At 32.8% G+C, this 24924-nt stretch overlaps 1 protein-coding gene across 2 annotated transcripts; it reads left to right on the top strand.

Annotated features, from left to right (window-relative positions):
* Positions 1-19731: 19731 nt before the first annotated feature.
* Positions 19732-24633, top strand: LOC108660772 (4-hydroxybenzoate polyprenyltransferase, mitochondrial-like). Of its 2 annotated transcripts, none has more exons than XM_018115139.2 (9): positions 19732-20328; positions 20494-20629; positions 21166-21287; positions 21409-21478; positions 21580-21729; positions 23661-23796; positions 23901-23997; positions 24213-24284; positions 24359-24633. In XM_018115139.2, exons 1-8 carry the CDS (start codon positions 19970-19972, stop codon positions 24280-24282), a joined length of 1140 nt encoding a protein of 379 aa, XP_017970628.2. In that variant the 5' UTR covers positions 19732-19969; the 3' UTR covers positions 24283-24284; positions 24359-24633. The 2 variants fall into 2 exon arrangements, with proteins under 2 accessions (XP_017970628.2, XP_088659375.1); XM_088803249.1 differs by having other exon boundaries at positions 19733-20328; positions 24445-24633.
* Positions 24634-24924: the final 291 nt, after the last annotated feature.

Genomic DNA, 24924 nt, shown 5'->3' with positions numbered 1-24924 from the left:
AAAAAATCAGCCCACCCATTCTTCTTCTTCAACATTCGGCCAAGCAAGAAACAAGAGAGAGAAAGGAGAAAACAAAACCCTAGAGAGAGAAAATCAAAGAAAAAGTGTGAATTTTCAAGGAAATCAAGTGAAAAAAGGTAACATTTCTTAAATTTATCTTGTGCTTTACCTTTCCCATGCATTTTCCATCATTTTTCATGGTTGAATCATGTGATTTGAGGATGATTTGAATTCTGGTCATATGGGTTTAGAGAGAGAAAGTTGTTAGATAAATTTGATTTTGAGCTATGTTAGTGTTTAGTGTTAGTTTAGCATGTTTATGAGTAAAACAACAAGAAAAATATTTATCTTCTCCATGAATTTCCCTAGGCCGAATCTAGCCAATGGTATGTGAGGATGAGGTTGACTTTATTTTAAGAGAATTGGGTGGAAAAATGATGAATTATGAGGTTGGAAATTAAATGGGAATTTTCGGTGCAATAAATTGAAATTTTTACCCACTAGGGGTAAAAGCGTAATTTATAGTCCGGACTGATAAATTGGACCAAATTCACAGTCATTGAGGTATTGTGGATATAATTGGATAATTGAAATTGAAATGGATGGAATTGGAGTCGAATTGGGGATTTTAGGAATTTACACCGTGTGTAGGCGAGTTAGGTCGGACACCACAATTAAGCGATTGTCTAGACATTTCAAATCCTATCTAGTGCATACGCATGGATAAGAGCCTGAAATAATTTATGATAAATTGACACAATTTACTGAATTTTATGTCATGGATTATGGATAGGTGGTGAGTCAATTGTTTCGGGTAAGAGACTGCACCCGAGGGCTGAAGATAGGAGTATTTCTACTCCTAATACTATGAGTAAACTTATTATCGTCTTAATTATCTAGAGTAGTTTTATACACTTGTGTGATTTTATAAAAAAATGAGTTTAAATGGTAAATTGCTATGTTTTAAGAGAAATTGTGATTTTATAAAATGATTTTATAAATTTTCTGAAAAATCGAATATTGGTTTTGAAAATAGAGTAATTGGAGACTGCCTGCTTGTGTTGTAAATTTATGGTTTTAAATTGAATGGCTTATGACAATATATGAGCATGAATGGCTAAATTGATTTTGGTGTCAGAATTATTTGTATTGTGTATTCAGCCTTGAGAGGCTAGATTGTGATAAATTGCCATGCCATGCTAGAATGAATTTTATTGAATTGGTGGAGTATATATTAATTATTTACTGCAGAGGGGGTTCCGTGGACCAGCCTATTAGAGGGGCACGGTAAACTCCATTATATTATTACCTCGAACGGAGAGGCGCGTAGGGTATCTCCTGGGGTAAAGCTTAGGGTTCACTTCACGCCAAACCACCACGTGAAGGGGAACTCAGCCAACGCCAAGGAACGGCTGTATTTTTCTCAAACTAAAATATATTTTAAGTGTATACAAAATTTTAATAGCCTTGGCGGACTCGGTTAGATGCCCTGCGCAAGGTATCACCGAGTATGAGTTTTGGCACGAGCCAAAGTTTTAAGAAATTCATAAGCCAAGTTGATTACTAGATTTATATGGATTGATTTTATTTGGTTGAAATGAACTGAAAGGTAATGAAATTACGGTATGATGACTTATTTTAATTGTCTCCATTTACTCGGCTTTAGATACTTTAGATGGTATCTGTTTACTCACTGGGATTATAAAATCTCACCCCTTCTTCCTATACATTTTTCAGGCTCAGGACAGTTTGTAGATAGTCGAGTAGGACGAGAACTAAGCTCGGAACTGCATTATAGAAAGTAAGAGTTCACAATCTTACATCCTCTTGGTCAATTGGAGCCCACGTGTCATTGCAGATCAAAACTTATATTTTGGTTATCTGTATTTCTATTCATACAATTTTTACTTTACTTTCATGTGCGAAAAATTATTTACGAATATTTCTATAAAAATTTATTTTATGAGAAAATAGAATATTTTATTAATTATTTTTGAATAGTACTAGTTGTTAACAATTTGCTTTCAAATGAACGTTTTAGATACTTATTTTGTTTTTAAATCATTAAATATATATTTTCTGCTTACCTATTACATTTTTAGCAAGTTTTGAGATTTTTGACGAAAAATTACGAAAGTACCCCTATGAGCCAGAAAATAATATTTTATTGTTCTTATTTGAAAATGACTTATGATTTTTTTAAATGCGAGATTTTATAATTGTTGCTCACCGGGGAGATGCGAAAGTTGATGCTAAGTCTTACGGGATTTCAATAGGCATTCGGGGTGAAGAATGTCTGTCGAGGCCTCGTGGCGGTTGTCACGGGCTCGATGGGGAGTTTCGGGTCGTGACAAATTGTGCAAGGAATAGTAAAGCTATTAGGGTCCTCAAGCTTTGGAAGAAATTTGTTCTGTATGATTGCACTGCATTCCTTAATGAATGTCACAATCTCAAATTCACCTAACTACCTCTTCTTGGACAAGATATCTTTCAGAAATTTCACATATGAAGGCATTTGCTCTAAAGCATTAACAAAGGGAATGTTGATGTGAAGCTTTTTAAACACCTCCATAAATTTTTGAAATTGGCTTTCTTCTTATTGTTTCTTGAAACGTTGAGGAAAGGGTGGTGGTGGTAAAGTTGCCTTAGTCTTCTTTTCTTAACACAGCTCGCTAAAACTTGTAGTCTGTGTCTCACACTCAACTATCTTGCCTTTCAATTCAACTTGCTTTAAGTTACTTTCAACTTCCTTACCACTTTTCAAAGTAATGGCTTTGACATGTTCCTTACCTTCCTTCCTCGAATTTGCCTCGATATCACTAAGTAAGGTCCCTTAAGCTCTGTTGTTTAATGAGCTAGCTAGTTGACCAACGTATCAATGGAGGGGGAGGGGCTAGGTTGGCTTAGATCTCCAAGAAAAGGGATTAGGTCAATGATCTACAACAATTGGGAGGCTTCAATCTGCACTGTTTAAGGTAAAGGTGGGTCGATCGGCATGGGAGAGGTACATGTGAGTCGATAAGAGAAAGCCTTATGACGAGAGAAGGTCGACAAGGGAGAGGCAACGGTGGGTCGACACGAGAACGGTGAAAGTGGGTGGTCGACACGGGAGAAAAGTAGAACAAGTAGTAAAGTGAAGAGAAAATGGGGAAATGTGAGGAAAAAAACCTTAAAACCTTTTAATTATATTTACCGACGAAAATTTCATTAATAATTTTAAAATTCAATATCGACAAAATTTTCGTCAATAATTTCGTTAGCAAACTCTTAAAAGGGAACCATGCATATGCCGACAGAATTATCAATGAAATTTTCGTCAGTAATTTTAAAATTCAATACTGACGAAAATTCTATCGGTGATTTTGTTGGCAAAGTCGTAAAAGGGAACCATGCATATGTAGATGAAAATTTCATCGGTATATTAACATTCTTGCCTACAAAAATTTCGTCAATAAAATTTGTTGATAAAATTTGTTAGTCTAGGCATTACCGACCAATTATTTATGTTGATAATTTTCACACCCTTCCTTTTAATTGGGCGCCAACGCATTACCAACTAAATAAATTTAGTCAGTAAATTCTATTAATATGTTGTTGGTAATCCATCAGTAATATGCAGGATTCCATTCCATCGGTATTCCGTTGGTAATTTCGTCAGAATTTGTCAATGGAATTTTATAGACATATTCAATTTCGTTGATAAAATCTTGTTTTTTAGTAGTATAAAATTCGAAAATGTCCTTTCACCTAGAAAATTCCTCGAGAAAATTTATCCTTACAAGCTTCTCGAAGAAATATAATCATCGGGTTTGACAATTGTGCTAGAATAAGTGTCACATAGTATAATGCACATTACAATTTATTAAATAAGAATCAAAGTCTTTTATCAAAAATATTTCCCGGGTCCTTCCTTCTTTCTAGTAAAATTCAAGAACAAATCCTCACTTAGAGAATCTCTTGGGCAAGTTTATTCTTACAAACTTTCCTAAAAGGTCTCATCATCAAAAACATTATTCATTTTAAAACATGTATCATGACGTAAATTTCAATTTATTTAATTAATACAAACGATGACCTTTTATTAAAAGCGCAACCTAGATCCTCCCATTTTTCTAGTAAAATTTGATATCCCTTTCTCACCTTGAGAGTTTCCGAAAAGACTTATCTTTACAAGTCTCGTGAGAGAGTCTCGTCATTGGAGTCATCATTTGTTGCACAACAATATTCACCCAAAAATGCATGACATGAATATTTATGCATGAATAATAATGATATGAATTATGAAATAGTTAGAAAGTTTATCATTTTATATTTTTATATTATCTTTATGCTTATGTTTTTGTACAATGATTATGATCAACTAACCTTAAAATCATTTCATATCACTATATATATATTAACCTAAGTTTTAAAAAAAATAAAGCAAATTTCTATACATATATATTTCTTAAGCTTTACTAAACTATATTTTTATATATTTTTTATTCTTTTTTTATACATATATTTCCTATAATGCATATTTATGGACATACATATTTTCTCATAAAGTAAACTATTTTTTATTATTTTTTTACCAAACTATATTTATTCTTAGATTACATGCTTAACTAAAATTACTAGTAAAATAAACAGAAATGACATAAAAGTAATAAAAAAACCCAACAAAAAGCAAAAATGAAATGGCCCAAAAACTCTCACCTTGTTTGGGCTCATCATAAGCCCAAGTTTTCTAGACTTGGTGAAGGTCAACACGGGCTAAGTCTGGCCTGTTTCAGCCCTATTCTCGCTTCCCTTCTTCCAAAACTAAAATGCACCTCTAACCACCCAACAAACCACGCCAAGCGTTCACCACCGCGCCTCACTCTTTCTTGTTTTTTTTTTTCCTTTTTATTTTCCTATTTCTTTTCCTTTCTTCTTTTTCTTTTCACTAAAAATACACGTATTTCGCATTGCTAAAAAATCTCTCAAGGAAGTTTATCCTTATAAACTTCTCAATAAGATTTCATCATTGAAAATATTGTTCATTTCAAAACATATAATATATCACAATGTAAATTTCAGTTTATTTAATTAATACAAATGACAACCCTTTGTTAAAAGCGCAACTTAGACCCTCCCATCCTTTTTGGTAAAATTCAAGATCACTCTTTCACTTGAAAAGCTTCTCGAGAGACTTATCCGTACAAGCTTCTTGTGAGAGTCTCATCATCGGAGTCACATGATATTACTCACTTTGAAAAAAATTTTAATTTTTATACTATTTTTTTAAGATTTAGGGTAGTTAGTATATTAATGAATCCACTTTTTTTTACAATTTTATAAAGAGTGAAGTCAAAGATTTAAAGTAACAGTGATTTATTAAAAATTAATTTATATATTATATTTAAATACTACATAAAAAGATAAAAAAAAATTTCTATCATTTAAGATTTTATTAAAAAAGTTAAAACTTAAATTATTCTCTCTGTCTAAAAATTCAAGTTTTTCCTCTTCTAAGTCCTTGGTTATATTTTTCACTTTCTCGAAATAACTCATCTAGACTTCAATTGTAAATAATTTTCAATCCAAAATAAGTTTTTAAATACTTCATGTCTAAATATTTTTTGATTAATTTGACAGTTTGGGTTCATAATTATAATCTAGCTAATAAAATAGTATTGCATGTTAAATAATTTTTTGTAATTATGATTCTTTCTTTTTTTGATTTATTTTGTAGATATATTATTTAATTATTTGATTTTTTATTTAACTTTATGTAGTTTGTATATGCTTATATTTAGTTTTGATCAATTAATAGAAAATTGTCATACTGTTAGTTGTTGAACTTGATAATTTACTATATTAGATCATATTTTATTTAATTCTAATATTTTAATTTATGCTAATGAGTAGTGATTTTGTATGAATGATTATTTGATAACATATATTAAAAAAGATGTATTTGATAGTATTCTACTGATGCTATTGTCACAGCCCAATTTTCAAGCCATGATCGACGCAAGGGCCCAATGGGCTCAGCCCACTAAGCCCAAGCAAACCTACTTAATTGATCTTATACATTAATCCCTATTCCTTTAGAATCCTAAGCTCGAAATGTTCAAATACCATTTCTTTGAAATTGATTCATAAAACCCAATCATACATTCACAATGGCATCATCCACCAATATATTCATTAATATATTAACAATGATTCTTAATGTTCACATTAAATATTCACATACACATAATTAGACCTTGACCATTAGCGGAGTGACTCTAGGTACAATTGATAACACTTAGTGTCACATTAAACCTACCGAGAAATGTACAAGGAGGAGCACCTCGTCCTAGGATCCAATCACCTTTAACTCAGGAAACCTAAAACATGAATTTTAAAAACATGAGTATAAACTCAGTGAGTGAACATAGGAAGGAAACAAGCATCAATACGGGAGGTTTTAGAAATCATGATGCCTTTATGTTGAAGACAATGCAATTTAACTCAATTTCTTGTCACAACGAAAATCTGTCTTTGCTGCGATGAAAATCAAGTGGAAACTGTTTCTCAAGTTTTAACATTAAAAAATCAATGCAACCACAATATAATTTCCAAAACCTTTATTTATATATATATATATATATATATATATATATCATATATAAACGTATATATAACCACCGGCCTCGCCCCTAACTCTGTCTCAGCTTATGTGCACTACCACAACGCATATAGCCGATCAGCACAGCTCATGCACACTCTTACACCGCACATGGCTGGGTCAGCACAACTCATGTGCACTCCTACACCGTACATGGCTGGGTCATAATTATCACACAAAAATATGATTTAATGTATAATATACACATCAACATAATGTAGAAATTCATGAATTCATCATGTTCATATCTTATAATATCAAAACATTTCATCAAGGGCTTGTTCCTATACAACTTTTAAAGAAAAACCAACAAAATATTTCAAGTGGCTCAATCAAGCATAAAATCATTTATTCCAAAACATTTTAATGCAAGTTCACTCACCTGGAAACAAAGAGATATTAAGTTGCTATTTGTTCGGAGGTGTCTCTAACTATTTTCACTGACCGGTCGCTCGTTATTTACTCCGACACTCCCCCACAATACTCTAACTTTATCTTTGCACTTCATAGCAATAATACGAACTCAATATATTTAATTACATATGTATATGAGCAGCACTTCAATCAATTAATCCTTACTCAAATTTATATTTTTCCTCCTATCATGAAACCATCTTCAATTAACTCACATCTTAATACATTTTTACTAAAATTACTTATATCCATTGCTTACGTAATTCCTTAAATTATATCACCGGCAACTTAATTATAATGTCACGTGTCTACTCCAGCCTTTCTAAATAATTTCCACCCAAATCCATCTTATATTTCCACACATAATCCACATATATAGCAGCAACAATCATTCTCACTTTCACTCGATTATTTCCTAGTTTACACGCATCGTTATCTATCTAACTTTCAATACTTTGTTTTTCAATCCTCCATCCACAATATTCCTTTCTCATTTCTTTCAAATGGCATGCCATACAATCTTAACAATTTTCATCTAGCTTATGCAAGTAGATCCTTTCAACAACCATAATTTCCCACAATATTCAACTAACCGTAGGCTTTAAAACATAGTGTTAAGCTTACCGTTTTCCTTTTCCACTTTGAGTCCTTCATGTATCCATGGGTTTATTGGCTTACATGTTATCAATTTTTCTCCAATCAAGCCAATCTTTGCTGCCACAAGAGATTTCTCTAAGTCACTAACTCATTTTCAAAGACTACTCAAGCCAAAAACAAGAATTCTAACCGTTCGTTGCTTGAATCACCAAAACCAAATTTTTTCTTCCTTTCTCTCTCTTTCTTTCTTTTTCTCCTAGAGTTTATATGTGCTGAAAATTGGGGTTAGAAGTTGTAACTTTAGTGCACAAGAAGTTGGGAGAAGAATGAAGCAAGAAGAGAAAAGAAATGAAAAGAAAACAAGGAAAAAAAATGAAAGAAAATTAGTTTTCCATGGGAGAATGAGAGAACGACGTTGGAAGCTTCAAGAATGAAGAAGAAAATATCTTGCTGGGAGGATAAGGACTGTTTTGGGCTGAAAAGGATGAGAGTCAAAGCTTCCTTTGGAAGCTTTGACCAAACTTTATGCAAAATTATCATTTTGCCCTTTAAGTTTCTTTCCATTTTAATTTAGTCCTCTAAACACTTATTTAACTCCAATTTCCTTCTATTATCTTCTTCTACATATGTACAAACAAAGTATGAAGTTGGTACTCCAACGCAGTGTCCCCATAATATTTAAAATATTTATTTACTTGCGCTATCTTTACTTAATAAAGACACGCTGCCCCATTAACGTCATTTTTCTCCGAAATTTTGCTCATTCTTCTTCTCCCCCACTTAGGTTGCCCATATACTCCTTCTTCATGAAAAATTTTGACATTGAATAAAATATTAATATTTTAATATTATTTTATTAATAAAATATTATTTTATTTCAAAAATTTTCTCTTGTCTCCTTTTGTTCCCTTGGTACCCAAAATACCTTATTATGCCTCAATTGACTTCCGAATCACTTTTTATCTCGTAAATTCTTCTCATAAAAAAATTATTATTTTATTATTATTTTCTCGTGTGCGGAATATTTTATCTCAAACCATTCCTTTCATCTTTCATCATTTCTAAACATTATAATTAACCTCAATTGGCATCCAATAAGCTTTATTACTCACCATATCAAAGTACGGGATATTATAGTCTCCCCCACTTAAATAGAATTCATCCTCGAATTCATGTTAGTGTTGAGTTATCAATCTCTCTTTATGATTTTATTCATTTTTCTTCTTCATAAGGAATTTTGATTTATGAACTTCATTACCTTCAATTTGACTAGAACACTTTACAAGATCAGGGCACGTATCTTATATCTATTATCATCTTTGAGTCAAAACTACGGTACCCTTTTCAATTATTCTTTCTTATCACTAAGATCCCAAGTATTCCTTTAATTCCGTCACTAACCTCAAACATATCTTTATTTCGATTCTTGTCAAACCTCCAATCATTCATTCACCTCGTTTACCTCTAGTTCGACTAGAATGCCTCACTTATGTCTGTTATCATCCTTTAGAATCAAATCGATGGTAGCTTTCACGATCATTATCTTTTATTTTAAGATGTTGAGTATGCCTTTATTACTATCATTAAATTTGAACCATAACTCTATCTTAATCATACCAATTTCAATCACATATTATACTTACTTATGTATGCCTAATCACCATCTTATTATTTCGCTCCTTGTCAAACTTTTCGACATTCATTCATTCATCTTATCCCCATACACTATTATGTAACCTGCAGTATTATAAAGATGCCATATTCATTTCTATACATAGTCTTAACATTGAAAAAGTTTAATGCCTCTAATTATTCCCACATACTTCAGGTTTATCTTGCATTTACTCCACATACTTTAATTATTCCCACGTTATGGATTACATTTCTTTAATCTCATTTCTCTTACTATTTTTCCCAAACTTTCTTATATCATCATAGTTCAACTTTTAATGGGACTTCTTGCTATTGTACCATCTATACAACTCATCAAATACATAAAGTTCAAATCTCAAATTACTGAGAACAATTCTTCACCTCAATTGGTCAAGTCATCAATTTCACATATACGTGTGTACATTCATTTCCAAATGTCAGCATTCCTCGTTATGCATAGGGATCCATGTGTTCGTGTGCCTTGGACTACATCTTCATTTATTCATCCCCATCCCTATCCAAGATTCAATATAATAATCATCATAGTTCATGTCAACGTTCTCATATTTAATCTATGAGCATTAGGGTATAATCAATTTCAGATTACCCTTTTTATATATTTAAATCACCGTTCCACTCGCATCTTACCATAAGTTATCTCTTACGTAATCCATAAGAATTCTCATTATGCCTATGCATAGTTTCACATCCTTTTCATACCCATACTCTTTTCTTATCATTTCCAATTATATGCTTAAGTTTCATTGTACTATATATCCTTGGATCACAATGTCATTAATCACATCTCACTCACCAAATGTCATTTTCATTAAATTGCAATCCGGTATTCGTATATGCTTTATAATCTCGTTGATCTTTCAAAGGTTTATCTTTATTGGATCATTGCATCTTATGCAATACCAAAATCTCTAAAAAGTCATCCTTGTTTCTCAATTATTCTTTATACCTCTAATTTATACATTATATCCTTGTTGCATTTCAACTTTAATGAATCACATAAAACTTAAACTCATTCGAATCGTGCATGCCTTAAGCATTTTCAAATTCCAATTTCCATACTACCTTAGGAAGTTTTCATTATTGGACTTCATTATCCAATTATCTTCGATCATCCTTTGTTCTATTCTTTCATACTAATATGACATCATTTTCCCCGGACCAATCTGCAATTTGTATTTGAAACTGCAAGACTTGAAACAAGGTTCTCCTTAAGTACTTTTCAACATCAATACGAATCTCACTTTCAGCTTACGGCTTTTTCTTTGTAACCACATAACTTAATGCGTGCTTTCACAAGATCCATAGTAGAACTACTCTTGAGTATTTCCTTAGGGATACCTATCTTAAACTCATGTCTCACCGCATGTGATCACTTAACCCGTGACTTAGCCGTTAGGTTTCTCAGCAAGTTTCAAAAATCCCACATTTTATACTTGCTATGCATGATTGGTAATTCCTTCTCAAAGAGGTTTGTGCATTCCCGAAACACTTAGTCTTTTATGTGCTCCTTAACATCCCGAGCATGTCGTTCTATAGACATGCACTTATTCTTAAAGATATATAAATACATACTCGTCAATTCAATCCCCAAATTGTCTTCATAGGTTTCTAGTCTGCCACACAATTGGCCTTGCATTGTTACTATTCCTTTTCATTTAGCTGAGTCAAGATAAGAATAGCAAATTCTCATAACGATATTCTGGATAATCCCATTTGCTATACCACCCTTGTAATCCTTCATTTACACTTTCATTACTTGGTATTGACATCCCTTACCCATCTCTCATATATTCATCTAACTCTTCACTCACTTTTTCCTTAGCCTTTAACAAGGCTTAATCTCTCGTCTCCTTTATTTTTTAGGATTTGACTTTGGTCAACATATTATCCATCTTAATACTTCACATGATATCTTATTTCAATGTAGCCATTTCAAGAATCTTTCAATTTCTCTTTTAATTATATGCCCATATACAAGGCGATAAAGAAACTTTTCAATTCATTCATGTAAACATTCTCCGAAACATTTAAAACTCCCAAATAACAGAGCTCAATGACCAATGACCATAATTCAACTTGTAAGATCATTATCGTGCCACTCCCATCTTGTTCATGCATCATAGACATGAGGTATTCGTAGCGCTACGGTACTGGATAGTCAGTGCTGCAGCGTCGCGGCTACTAGACATGGGATAGTTTCAATGCTACAACGCTAAAGAGTTAGTGTTATAGCGCTATGGTTGTTGGAAATTTCTTCCACGAATAAGTTCTTCCATCTTTAAAATTACTACAGGGATTATGCTCAATCATTTGGCTTTCCTCCAAGCCTATCCCACAATATCATGACCATACATATCTTCTCTTTTGCTTATCATATGCACTAAGCAAAGTCAATATTTTCAAACTCATTTTATCCTTTAACATTTATCTTCAACCAATAAGTCCCACCTTAAGACAATCTTGCCATATTGTGCATCAAATTCTCAATATATAATACCACACACAAAATTATTCACCATTTATGACATTCCATAATTCCTTAACATTCACAATTAATTGTCTTTCTTGTCATGTAACTCAAATAGTTTTGTTGACTTTCAGTACAAATAACCATGAAAATAGTTCATCTTTCTCCACACTCTACATTCACAATCTTTATTAAATCAAGGTTTCACCTTTTCCCAAGTTTCATATTTGTGCCCAATTATTACCTCATAATGTCATGACATCATTTTGTAACTCCCTCCAAACTTAAATTTTACAATCCTTGACTTAATCACATAATCCATTCTAAGTGTCACCTATATCCTCATTGATTTCTCCCATATCCTTTCAAATTGTAGTTGCAACTGGGATTTCAAATTTCACCTTTCCACGATTAATTGGTAATCCTTTGTCAGGTCTCGCAGTTGTTTGTACCATTAATGACTTTCTACGTCGATCCTTAATAATTATCCAAGGTGACCAATGACGCCACTAAGGTGAATATCCTCCCTCAATCATTATATCGCTAATCTATCTCTATCATAACAAAGGACTCCAATACGCATCAAGTCATTAAAATAGCTACTTCAAAATCCATTTAAGTCATACAAAATAAAAGCCAACTCTTAACTCCTTTGTATGGATAACTACTACTATTTCCCTTACACCACATCTGTCTAAACTTAAAGTGATACGAACTTTAACGAAAATATTATGTGTCTTTAAGATCCTCGTCGCCTCGATCCAGGCACATCGACGGATCCCTTTTCAAGTCCTTTCCCATCTTCTGGGATTTTTTCATTTTATCCTTAATCCGAGCTTGTTGCTACCTCCCAAATTCCTCCTTACTAACAGGTGCAGCACCTCTCCCACAACCAGGACGGAAGTGTCGAACAATAGATACAAATACCTTCCTAGGACGATAATTACTGATCGTCCTTTTTCCCATCTTGTTCGTGTTCTTTTTCGTCGGATCGATTTCATTACGCACCAATCTTGAGAGACTCCTCAAGCTCTTAAACAATAGTTTACCTCTCGAGAAAACCGATCCACTAGGAAATCGGGTCAGGTTACTTGTTATGCTTTCACCTTCAGGCACATATTGTTTCCGAGCAGTAGAATCTAGCGATCCCTCGCTAGTACTATAAGGAGTATTGGGACTACTGTCTTTTCTAGACATGGCGTGTGCAACCGGCACACGTCCACCTATACGTAACTAACTATTGATTACTCATCCATCTATACATCATAAGAACAGGTAAGTTTCTAATAAAGTAAGGGCCCATGTAGCCTCTTGTTCTTGACTTGCGTTACGCACCCACAATCCAAAGACAAGACTTTACATGGACTCCAACAACTCCGCTGATCACACAAGAATCCCTAAGACTTATCTAAACCTAAAGCTCTGATACAATATCTGTCACAGCCCAATTTCAAAGCCATGACCGGTGCAAGGGCCCAATAGGCTCAGCCCACTAAGCCCAAGCAAGCCTACTTAATTGATCTTATACATTAATCCCTATTCCTTTAGAATCCAAAGCTCAAAATTTTCAAATACCGTTTCTTTGAAAACGATTCATAAAACCCAATCATACATTCATAATGGCATCATCCACCAATATATTCATTAATAGATTAACAATGATTCTTAATGTTCACATTAAATATTCACATACACATAATTAGACCTTGACTGTCAGCGAAGTGACTCTGGGCACGATTGATAACACTTGGTGTCACATTAAACCTATCGAGAAATGTATAGGGAGGAGCACCTCGTCCTAGGATCCAATCACCTTTAATTCAGGAAACCTAAAACATGAATTTTAAAAACATGAGTATGAACTCAAATAGTGAACATAGGAAGGGAACAAGCATCAATATGGGAGGTTTTAGAAATCATGATGCCTTTATGTTGAAGATAATGCAATTTAACTCAATTTCTTGTCACAGCGGAAATTTGTCTTTGCTACGGTGAAAATCAAGTGGAAACCGTTTCTCAAGTTTTAACATTCAAAAATCAATGCAACCACAATATAATATCCAAAACCTATATATATATATATATATATATATATATATATCATATATAAACATATATATAACCATCGGCCTCGCCCGCAACTCTGTCTCAGCTTATGTGCATTACCACACTGCACATAGCCGGTTAGCACAGCTCATCTGCACTCATACACAACACATGGCTGGGTCAGCACAGCTCATGTACACTCTTACACCGCACATGGCTGGGTCAGAATTATCACACAAAAATATCATTTAATGTATAATATACACATCAACATAATGTAGAAACTCATGAATTCATCATGTTCATATCTCATAATCTCAAAACATTTCATCAAAAGCTTGTTCCCATGCAACTTTTAAAGAAAAACCAACAAAATATTTCAAGTGGCTCAATTAAGCATAAAATCAATTATTCCAAAAAATTTTAATGCAAGTTCACTCACCTGGCAACAACAAGATATTAAGTTGCTATTTGTTCGGAGGTGTCTCTAACTATTTTCACTAGCCGGTCGCTCGTTATTTACTCCAACACGTCCCCATAATACTCTAACTTTATCTTTGCATTTCCTAACAATAATACGAACTCAATATATTTAATTACATATGTATACGAGCAGCACTTCAATCAATTAATCCTTACTCAAATTTATATTTTTCCTTCTATCATGAACCCATCTTCAATTAACTCACATCTTAATATATTTTTACTAAAATTACTTATATCCATTGCTTACGTAATTCCTTAAATTATATCATCGACAACTTAATTATGATGTCACGTGTCTACTTCAGCCTTCCTAAATAATTTTCACCCAAATCCATCTTATATTTTCACAGATAATCCACATATATGACAGCAACAATCATTCTCACTTTCACTCGATTATTTCTTAGTTTACACGTATCGTTATCTATCTAACTTTCAATACTTTGTTTCTCAATCCTCCATCCACAATATTCCTTTTTCATTTCTTTCAAATGACATGTCATACAATCTTAACAATTTTCATCTAGCTTATGCAAGTAGATCCTTTCAACAACCATAATTTTCCACAATATTCAACTAACTGTAGGCTTTAAAACATAGTATTAAGCTTACCGTTTTCCTTTTCCACTTTGAGTCCTTCATGTACCCATTGGTTTATTGGCCTACATGTTATCAATTTTTCTCCAATCAAGCCAATCTTTGCTGCCACAAGAGATTCCTCTAAGTCACTAACTCATTTTCAAAGACTACTCAAGCTAAAAACAAGAATTCTTACCGTTCTTTACTTGAATCACAAAAACCAAGCTTTTTCTTCCTTTCTCTCTTTTTCTTTCTTCTTCTCCTAGAGTTTATATGTGATGGAAATATGGGTTAGAAGTTGTAACTTTGGTGCATAAGAAGTTGGGAGAAGAATGAAGCAAGAAGAGAAAAGAAATGAAAAGAAAACAAGGAAAGAAAATGAAAGAAAATTAGTTTTCCATGGGAGAATGAGAGAATGGCATTGGAAACTTCAAGAATGAAGAAGAAAATATCTTGCTAGGAGGATAAGGACTGTTTTGGGCTGATAAAGATGAGAGTCAAAGCTTCCTTTGGAAGATTTGACCAAACTTTATGCAAAATTACCATTTTACCCTTTAAGTTCTTTCCATTTTAATTTAGTCCTCCCAACACTCATTTAACTCCAATTTCCTTCTATTATCTTCTTCGACATATGTACAAATAAAGTATGAAGTTGGTACTCCAACGCAGTGTCCCCATAATATTTAAAATATTTATTTACCTGCGCTATCTTTATTTAATAAAAACACGCCGCCCCATTAACGTCATTTTTCTCCAAAATTTTGCTCATTCATCTTCTCTCCCACTTAGGTTGCCCATATACTCCTTCTTCATGAAAAATTTTGACACTAAATAAAATATTAATATTTTAATATTATTTTATTAATAAAATATTATTTTATTCCAAAAATTTCCTCTTGTCTCCTCTTGTCCCCTTGGTACCCAAAATACCTTATTATACCTCAATTGACTTCCGAATCACTTTTTATCTCGCAAATTCTTCTTCGAAAATAATTATTATTTTATTATTATTTTCTCGTGTGCGAAATATTTTATCCCAAACCATTCTTTTCATCTTTCATCATTTCTAAATATTATAATTAACCTCAATTGGCATCCAATAAGCTTTATTAGTCACCATATCAAAGTACAGGGTATTATAACTATCATGTACCATTTTCAAAATATGAAAAATGTTCATGGACATTATAGTTATCTTAGATATTTTTACTTTGAAATATTAAATGAATATATTAAATTTATATTTTTTAATTTAATATTAAAACTTTTAATTTATGAATTTTAACATACTTATTTTTAATTATTATTATTATTATTATTATTATTTTAATTATGACACCACTCAAGTTTTCCTCTCTCGTTCTCTTACTTCTCTTCACGGAATTCAAGTTGACAACAGCATCCTTTTACTCCCATCCCCTTTATCTCCATGGGAAGTGAGCTGCATTGAGGTTGCCCGACCTTAACATTGGCTTCACAAGCTGTCAATCTCTCATCCGCTACAACCATTTCCTCCATTGTGGGTTAACAGCTTTGTGTCCATCATTTGCTCGTTTCCAGCATAATTTTGAATTAGACTAGACATTAGATTTAAAGTTAAAATGAAGCTTGAATTTATTGAACTGCTAGTTTCAACTTAACCAATCTAAAATTTGTGTTTCTATCTTTGCAACTTGTTCGGTTTCGAAAGCCAAGGGTTTTGATTAGATATCACTCCCGTTGTTTATTGAGGTAATAAAATGGTTGAATTACGGTTGAGGTTGTAAGATTGCTAAATAATTGTGATGGTTGAGGTCGACAACTTATCTGATAAACTGCCTTGTCGAGGTTGAAAGTTGACATTATAAATTGCGTTTTAATTGTTGATGTTGAGGAATTTTTGTTGGAATGTAAATTGAGGAAATCAACTTGTTGAAATTGTGAAGTTGTCATAGAAAGATTGTTTTGAGCAAGATGGTGAAAAATTAATGTTTTACTCGGTTAGGTTCGAATTAAATCGTTTAAGGAAGATTGAGTAAATAATGATGAAATTGATTGCACTTGAACATTTGACTTATTTGTTGGTGCATGATCTCTTGTCTAAAAAGTAGGGTTCGAATCTCCCCTCCTCCAATTATAAAAAAAAATTATGAAATTGGTTGTATATTGAAATCTCAAATTACGCATTGGAACCAAACTTGTAAGGTACATACTGTGATTTAGAAATTAGATAAATGTAGACCTTATACAAGAACGTGCATGCCATGTACTTGATTTTACGTTGTGTTCTTAATGCATACATTGATGTTTCGTTTGCATTATGTCATTGCTCATTTTGAACCTTTATTTCTAAGTTTTTATTTCATCAAATGTTCAACCTTATTTCCCTTCTTCATCCACTCATCGAGTTATAAAAGACTCATCCCAATTAATTAACAAATAGCAGATAAGCAATTAATTGGGAGCACCTTGGTGGGTTAAATCTAGCTTGTTGCAAAGGTAATTTGGCATCTCCTAAGTATTTTGTTTTCTAAGTCAACTCTATTTGTTCAATGTCTAAGCAAGTGTGGTTGTCTATAGCCAGTTGTGTAGGGTCAAGGCCCACGATTGTAGCCATCATATGTCATTTAGATCTTCAGCACCAGATGTTACATACCAAAGTCAAAGCTTCAATACCATATATTACACACTAAAGCTTCCTTCTTCCTACTGATATTACATGCCAAGGTATGAATTACTCTATTACACGTTAAGACACGTTCTACGAGACTTGAATCACTGAAAAAACTTAACACCCATAAGCCCAAGAACCCGTTGTTACTCACCATGTTATACTTTTTGGTTTGTAGATTGACAACAAGATGGCGAGAGATAGACAAAGAGAGGGTTTTGTGAATGTAAACTAATAAACCCAAAAATATGTTGTTACCTTATGTGTCACTCTTTGTCATGTAGATCGATGACGAGATGACAAGAGATAGATAGAGAGATAGTAATGGTGGTAAAATCAAAGAAAGTTGGATGACGAGAGAAAAAAATAGAGAGCACAGCAAAATAGGGAGCAAAGCAGACGAATGGTGGGAGAGAAAATTTGAGAGCACTTGAATATGAAGAGGTTCATTAATGACAATTTTGTCCAAAAATTTTTTTTAATTAAAAATAATTAAAATTAAAAAATTATTATTTTTAAAAATACTCTACCTTTGAAAGCAAAAAAAGAATAGTCCCTTACAAAAAAGTTTTCCCGGCTAAAAATTATACACAGAAGCAGCAGCAAACACTTTGGCCTAAGCTCCAAAGCCTTTTGCCCGTGACCATCATCGTTATTGTAGACAACCCACATTTCTTCACAATTTTCTGAGCTTGTAAGGGCCACCATCTTTTAAAGATGATGATGATGAGGATGAAGACAAACCAGTGCGGTTAAACTAAGGCTTGTCCATATTAAATGCCTTCTGAACATCATCCTTCTGCTCCCTGAGACGTAATCTCTTTATTTTCTGCTCCTTTGGGTTGGGGAGCCCTTCTCAAGGTAAAATAAATGAAGAAGGTCATCCTCCATGAACTTATCTAGCACTTCTGAGCAATGAGGGAAATAAGGTCGACCCATCTCCACTGTTTTCATAAGGGCCTCCATCCTTGCAAGAAGTCCTTTTTTCTGCATAATGGGCATCTCATTCAAGTCAACCTGCCTTAAGTTTCCATTTGAACCTTTTGATGCACAAATTCCTGGAACCTCAGAGGTTGTCTCAGTCCATTGCAAGTTTTGCTTCACTATGAAACACTAACTCTTTTTTTTTTTTCAAAGGCAAAATATGAATAAATTTCAGAATGATGTCTAACAACATGCTGCCATAAGGCTTTGTTCCTGTGCGGCAAAGACTTATCACAGCAAACCACAACCCTTAAAGCTTTAGAGTTGGCTACATCAATTACATACAACCTGGATTGGTACATGCTTGACAAAAATAAGGCAGCCCAACCCACTAAACACCAAAAAACTAAATCGTCTAGGTCCCATTTGATGAAGGTTAAATCCATGAAGCTCCTCCCTTACCGTTCCATGTGTCTGGAAATTTACCCCAACAAAATCTTGTAATCCAAAGGCTCTCAATTCAATTGACTTCCTTCTCCTTAAATCTTAAAACTCCAGATCATAAGACTCATTTCCATGACAAAAGTTCATCCCAGAACCTCTTTAACCAGACTGTTCCATAGAGGCCATCATTTCAAGTCATGGCCAATCTTGAAACTGCACATCCTAAGGCTCATCATCGGCTCCCAAGGACAAACAGAAAATCCAAATTTTCCAACCCAGCAAGTTTCCTCAACAAAAATCATTCAGAGCAGTCATCGGTATCAGAATAGAGTCAGGACACACATGAAATACTTACTTAATAACGGTTACTAAAATCTTTCGACTTAAATAACAAAAAGGTTCTTGAACTTCCTCCTTAAAACTCTCAAAAGCACTTCATATAGTCCAAAGTCTAGAAACTCATTTTTATAATACAAAAATCTAAATTAGAATACGATTAAGACTATGTCAAGCAAAAATTAAAAACTGTACAACCAGTTACTAAAAACTTAATAAATAAGATTCCAAATTTTAATCAATCCAAAAACTTCACAGAAATTGTGCATAAGACTCGAGTAAGGAGAGCAGCAACTAAGCAGGCTTGAATTTCCTCCGCATGCGCGCCGCTTGACTGGGCCCGTAGAGATGGGCTGCTAGGTGCTCTTATTCAAAGGCAAATTCCATGGCGGCCGCAGACAAAGACCTACCAGGGAATGAATGTGTCATTGCTAAGTTGTTGCGCTTGGAGGTTAATGGTTTTTTTATTCCAAGTCAAGTTGCCAATCGTTGTATTATTTCTGACAAAATGTTAAAGTGAATTTTGGTCACCGTCTATATATGTGTACTATATATATAGTAGAATTGTCAAGTATCTATACTGTGACCAAATTCGCTCCTGATTTTCTATGTTGGGCTTAGTTTGAGTTTAGTCTAGTTGTGATCAAGTAGATCAAACTCCAAAAGTAAAGATCAGAAACATTGATCCCATTCTCAGTTGCAACCAGCAAAAATGGCATCACTTTCGCTCGCCCACGCTTCACGCAGGCTCCTCACTCCCTCTCTCTCTTTTTCACAGCTAAGAACAAGGATGATAAAGAATCCTGCTTTCCACAGCCAATTCATGAGTCGATCTTTTTCCAGGAAAAATTCCGTTTTGCTTTCCTCAAATTTTAAAACCCGAATTGCTTGCATGTCAACAACCACATCTCCAGGAGGCAAAGATGATCAAAAGCTAAGTGGCGAAACTGAGAAAGTTGGTGGGGTTTCATCGTGGATTGATTACTTACCCAGAGAAATTCAGCCTTACGCTAAGCTTGCTCGCGTGGAGAAGCCCATCGGTACATGGTTATTGATTTGGCCCTTTGCATGGTAAGAGCTCATTACTTTCATTTTCCATTTATGTTTTTTTGGTTGGCTTTCGGGTAAAAACTTGAAAATGCATGCCTTCTAATGGTTGCTTTCTGGATATTTATGTGGGATCACATATTCTTCCAGTAAACTCCCCTGAAATTTGCTGTTTACTTAATTTTCCAGGTCAGCTACGTTGGCAGCACCGACTGGAAGCCTTCCTGATTTCAAGACGTTAGCTCTTTTTGCTTGTGCAGCTCCACTTTTGAGGGGTGCTGCTTGTACCATAAATGATATCCTTGACCGTGATATTGATAGAATGGTAATTTTTGTGGTCAAATAAAATGGTTGGTTCTAGGAAGCATGTTTTTGGATAGCTGTTCAAAGGTTGTAATTGTACAAAGCAATTATATTAAGGACTTAAAAGACTAAATAAAACCCACCTTTCAAAAAAAAAAAGTTCTTTTACTTCTCATTTCCAAAACAAAACTAACAAATACTCCGAAACAATAATCAGACAGAATTTCTTTAATTTAAAAGGCTTAATTCATGATTTTAATATTTTTTCCAAGTATTTTAACTACTTCAGTTTTGCTGCAAATTTAAATAAATTTATTTAGAGAGGTTAATATATATTAATTAATTTTTTGGTGTTTGCTTCCCTTGTATGATTAGAGAATAAAGTTATTTTTCCCTCAGAAAAAATAATAATTCATTTTTGTTCTTGTCAATTTTTTCCGTGCAAAATTAAGAAAAGAAAAGAAAAAAGCGTCAATTCTTTAAATCCACCTTATCAACGTGGAATTCAACGATTGCAAGAAGCGTTAATATGTGAAGGCAATACGTTTTTGCATGCAGGTGGAGCGTACAAAACTGAGGCCGATCGCGAGTGGCGCTGTCACTCCATTTCAAGGACTTGGTTTTCTTGCGTTTCAATTAATTTTGAGTCATGGAATTCTCCTCCAACTCACCCATTATAGGTCACTTGATTCTCTGCTCCTTGCTTCAACTTGTAAACTTGTTTCGCATTACACTCGCAATACGGACTGACTTTTGATTCATGTATCGGCCTAACATTGGTTAATTATATCTTAATTACAGCCCGATCTATGAGGCTTCATTCATCTTTCTAATGTCTACCTATCCTCTCATGAAGAGGTTCACATATTGGGTAATGATATTCTTGTACCTTTTTGTTTTGCTGTTCAGAGTTTGTTGGGTGTTTATTCTTTCTCCCCCCTTTTGTCTTTGGCACATCTATTATCGATGCAGGCCCAGGCCTATTTAGGTTTGACCTTCAACTGGGGGACCTTGTTGGGCTGGTATGCAATTAAAGCAAGCTTACAACCCTCTATTCTGTTACCTTTGTACATGTCTGGTATATTTTGGACTCTTGTGTACGACACCATATATGCGCATCAGGTAAAATTTATCTCTTTGCAATTATAAGTTTCTCCTATTCTTTAAACGATAAGAAATTATGCACTTGTATTATCAGTTTTGTCAACATAACTCTGGTTGAGGCTAGTAGCCTTGCAGGGGCAGAGTTAATCACTTTTTATTAGGGAGGTCAAAGGTTAAGAAAAATAAAAGTTAAAAATTTTTAAAATTAATATATTAAACTTAATCATTAATAATTAAAAGATTTAAAATAAACAATAATTTTATATAATATGTAAATAAAAAAATTAAAAAAAATTTATAATAATACTCTATGAGAGTTTTATTCGACGATAGCAATATATTTTTAAATATAAATAATTAAATTATTTGTATGAAACTTATCATCCATTTTATTTTGAAGTCTTATCTTTATTGATACAAACAACTAAAAAATTAATGTAGTCAATATCTAATATTTTTATTTTATTATATTTAAGTTTATAATACTAAATATTAAATTATAATGCATAAAATATAAATAATTAAATATGGTACACATAATTAATAATTTTTTCTTATACTCAAGATAATTTCCTTTCAACTAAATATAGAACGTAAAGCACATTAAAAACATATACTCAAGATTATTTTTTCTTATATAATTAGGATTAATAAAAAATAATATATTAATAAAATTTTAAACAACAACCAATAATGTAACACTTGAACTTATATTTGAGAATTACATATATAATAATTAATTTTTTAATTTTTAAAAATTAAAATCATTAAAAATAAAATCCATATAACAGAAAAAAAATTATGACAAGTAAGAGATATAACTTATATAAAAAAAAAGAATATGATTGATGATTTGTAAAAATTTAAAAAAAAATCTATAAAAACTTAAAATATATGAGCAAATAGAATATAATTGAAAAAACTAAATAAATATAAATAATAATAGTAATATAAATAGAAAAAATTAAATAAAAATTTACCTCTTTATAATTTCTCAATACAAGAACAGAAAAGAAAAAAAGAGAAAGATGGATGGAGAAACTTAAAAAATTAAAAAAAAATTAAGAATTTGAGTAATATTGAATAGAGTTTTGTAAGATTATTTTATTATTTTTTAATTATATTAATTATTCAATAAAAAATTATTTTGAAAAATTATTAAAAAATATATAATATATAAAAAATTTCAAAAATTTTGCCCCCCGCCCCCCCCACCGCCCCCCAATTCCAAAGGGACGCTCCGGCCCTGCTTGCAGGGGCCAAGGGCTGGGAGATTTGTGACGACATTTGAAAGACATTTTGAGGGTCTTGCTTTTGTGGGGTGGCAAAATTTTATTTATGATGGATGAATATGCAAAAAACTCTCACTTAGGCTTCACCACCTTTTATTTTCGTCTCACGTAATTCTTTAAGTTCTAAATTGTTTTATTTAGATTTTTAATTTTTTTTTAAAATAATTTTATTTTGATTATTTTGTCAAATTATTTTATTAAAATTGATCTAATATTCATATTGCAGATTTCATGGTAAATTATATGAACATTTTTCTCAATTGTTAATCAAATAATGTGAAGAAACGATCAAAATAAAATAACTTTTAAAAATTTAAAATTTATATGAAACAATTCAAAAGATAGAGATTAAAGTAAAATAAAATGTTAAGGACCATGGATAGAATTTACGTGATGATATATAATAAGAACTACTCTATTGTAATATTCCTAACATTTTAATTATCCTAAATTAATTCATGGGTCAGAGACTCAAAGTGGTTCCCCTTATTTCTTAACATCATCAAACCCATTTATTTTCCTTCTTCTATCTTCTTGCTCTCCTGCTGTGCGACACATTCTATACTGCAAGATTTGTTGGTATGATGAAATAAGTAGGGTACGATGGAGCAATCATCTAAAAACTGTTCTCTTTGACATTGATAACCATGCATTCAGGATAAAGAAGATGATATCAAAGTTGGTGTTAAATCCACAGCCTTGAAATTTGGGGATTCATCGAAGGAGTGGACTACTGCGTTTGCAATTGCATGCATTAGTAGTCTGGCTCTAAGCGGATACAATGCTGAAATAGGTACTGACTGCTGGAGATTAGAACTTTTCAACTAACATTTTTTTGTTTGATCATCGTAACCCTTTCTAATTTTGTTAAAATTTTCATAATATGTTGTGGAGCAGGCTGGCCTTATTATATGTTTCTGGCAGCTGCATCTGGACAATTAGCTTGGCAGATAGGAACTGCTAATCTGTCATCCCCAGCTGATTGCAGCAGAAAGTGAGTGTTTAGTCTTGATTGCAATACATGTCAAAATTCTGTGCTATGCCCAAAGTACTTTGGATATTGATATAAATATCTATATAATATTTAGGGGTTAAATACACCCGAATCTCAAGTTTCTTTCAGCAGTGCTGGAAATTTGTTTTCGAGTAAATATTAGATTCTGCTGGCAGTTTACTACTCCCTCTAAATTCTCCTTTTCTTTGTTACAGGTTTGTGTCCAACAAATGGTTTGGTGCCCTTATTTTCAGTGGGATTTTATTGGGAAGAGTCTTCCCTTAAAGGTATATTCTTAATTTTCATTAAATGCTTAAGATTTTCCCTTGTTGTGACAATCAGCTATATGTCTTAATATTAGCTTCTAAACACTGGAAGCGGCAGCTGCTATAATGTCTATTGTTGTTTCAAATACGTGTGCTGAATCTCACCCTTTTTCGGAACCAGGTTGGAGTTGGAATTAACCGCACAGGACACTTTCTGATTGCAAAAGGTGAGGAGTAGGTGCCCATTTGTGAAAGAAAGGGGCAATAATTAGTAATAAATTCTACTCGTTCAGTGGAAATGAAAGGCAGACAGAGGAGTTGTAACTTATAATATCCATTTGCGAATTATATAGAGATCGATTTCGACTTATATTTTCATGTTCCTGCCGAGGTAACTTATTCCAACATTAATCAACGCCATGTATTCTCTTTAATTATTATTAGAATTCGGCACACCCACTATGTGGATTTTTTTTAAAAAAAATATATAGAAAAAATGGAATTAAAGAAATATTGGCATAATACTTTAAAAATACTTTGAATTATTCAAAAAATTTTAAATAAATTATTATTCTTTTATTATAATTAATTAATTCTCTATTATTTTAATTTTAATCAAATAAATTTTTATATTTACGATCAACTAATTGTCATTAATCAA

The sequence above is a fragment of the Theobroma cacao genome, chromosome 2 (genome assembly GCF_053813885.1).
Source record: "Theobroma cacao isolate CCN51 chromosome 2, ASM5381388v1, whole genome shotgun sequence".
Taxonomy (NCBI): domain Eukaryota; kingdom Viridiplantae; phylum Streptophyta; class Magnoliopsida; order Malvales; family Malvaceae; genus Theobroma; species Theobroma cacao.
The sequence above is the reverse complement of the archived record's forward strand: the minus strand, read 5'-3'. Positions and strand labels throughout refer to the sequence as shown.

Bases quoted from the DNA above. Each gene is read 5' to 3' on its own strand.
- LOC108660772 (XM_018115139.2), top strand. From the start codon at position 19,970: ATGGCATCACTTTCGCTCGCCCACGCTTCACGCAGGCTCCTCACTCCC. The intron at 21,479-21,579 runs GTAATGATATTC...TTATCGATGCAG, and splicing joins TGAAGAGGTTCACATATTGG to GCCCAGGCCTATTTAGGTTT. The intron at 23,998-24,212 runs GTGAGTGTTTAG...TCTTTGTTACAG, and splicing joins CCAGCTGATTGCAGCAGAAA to GTTTGTGTCCAACAAATGGT.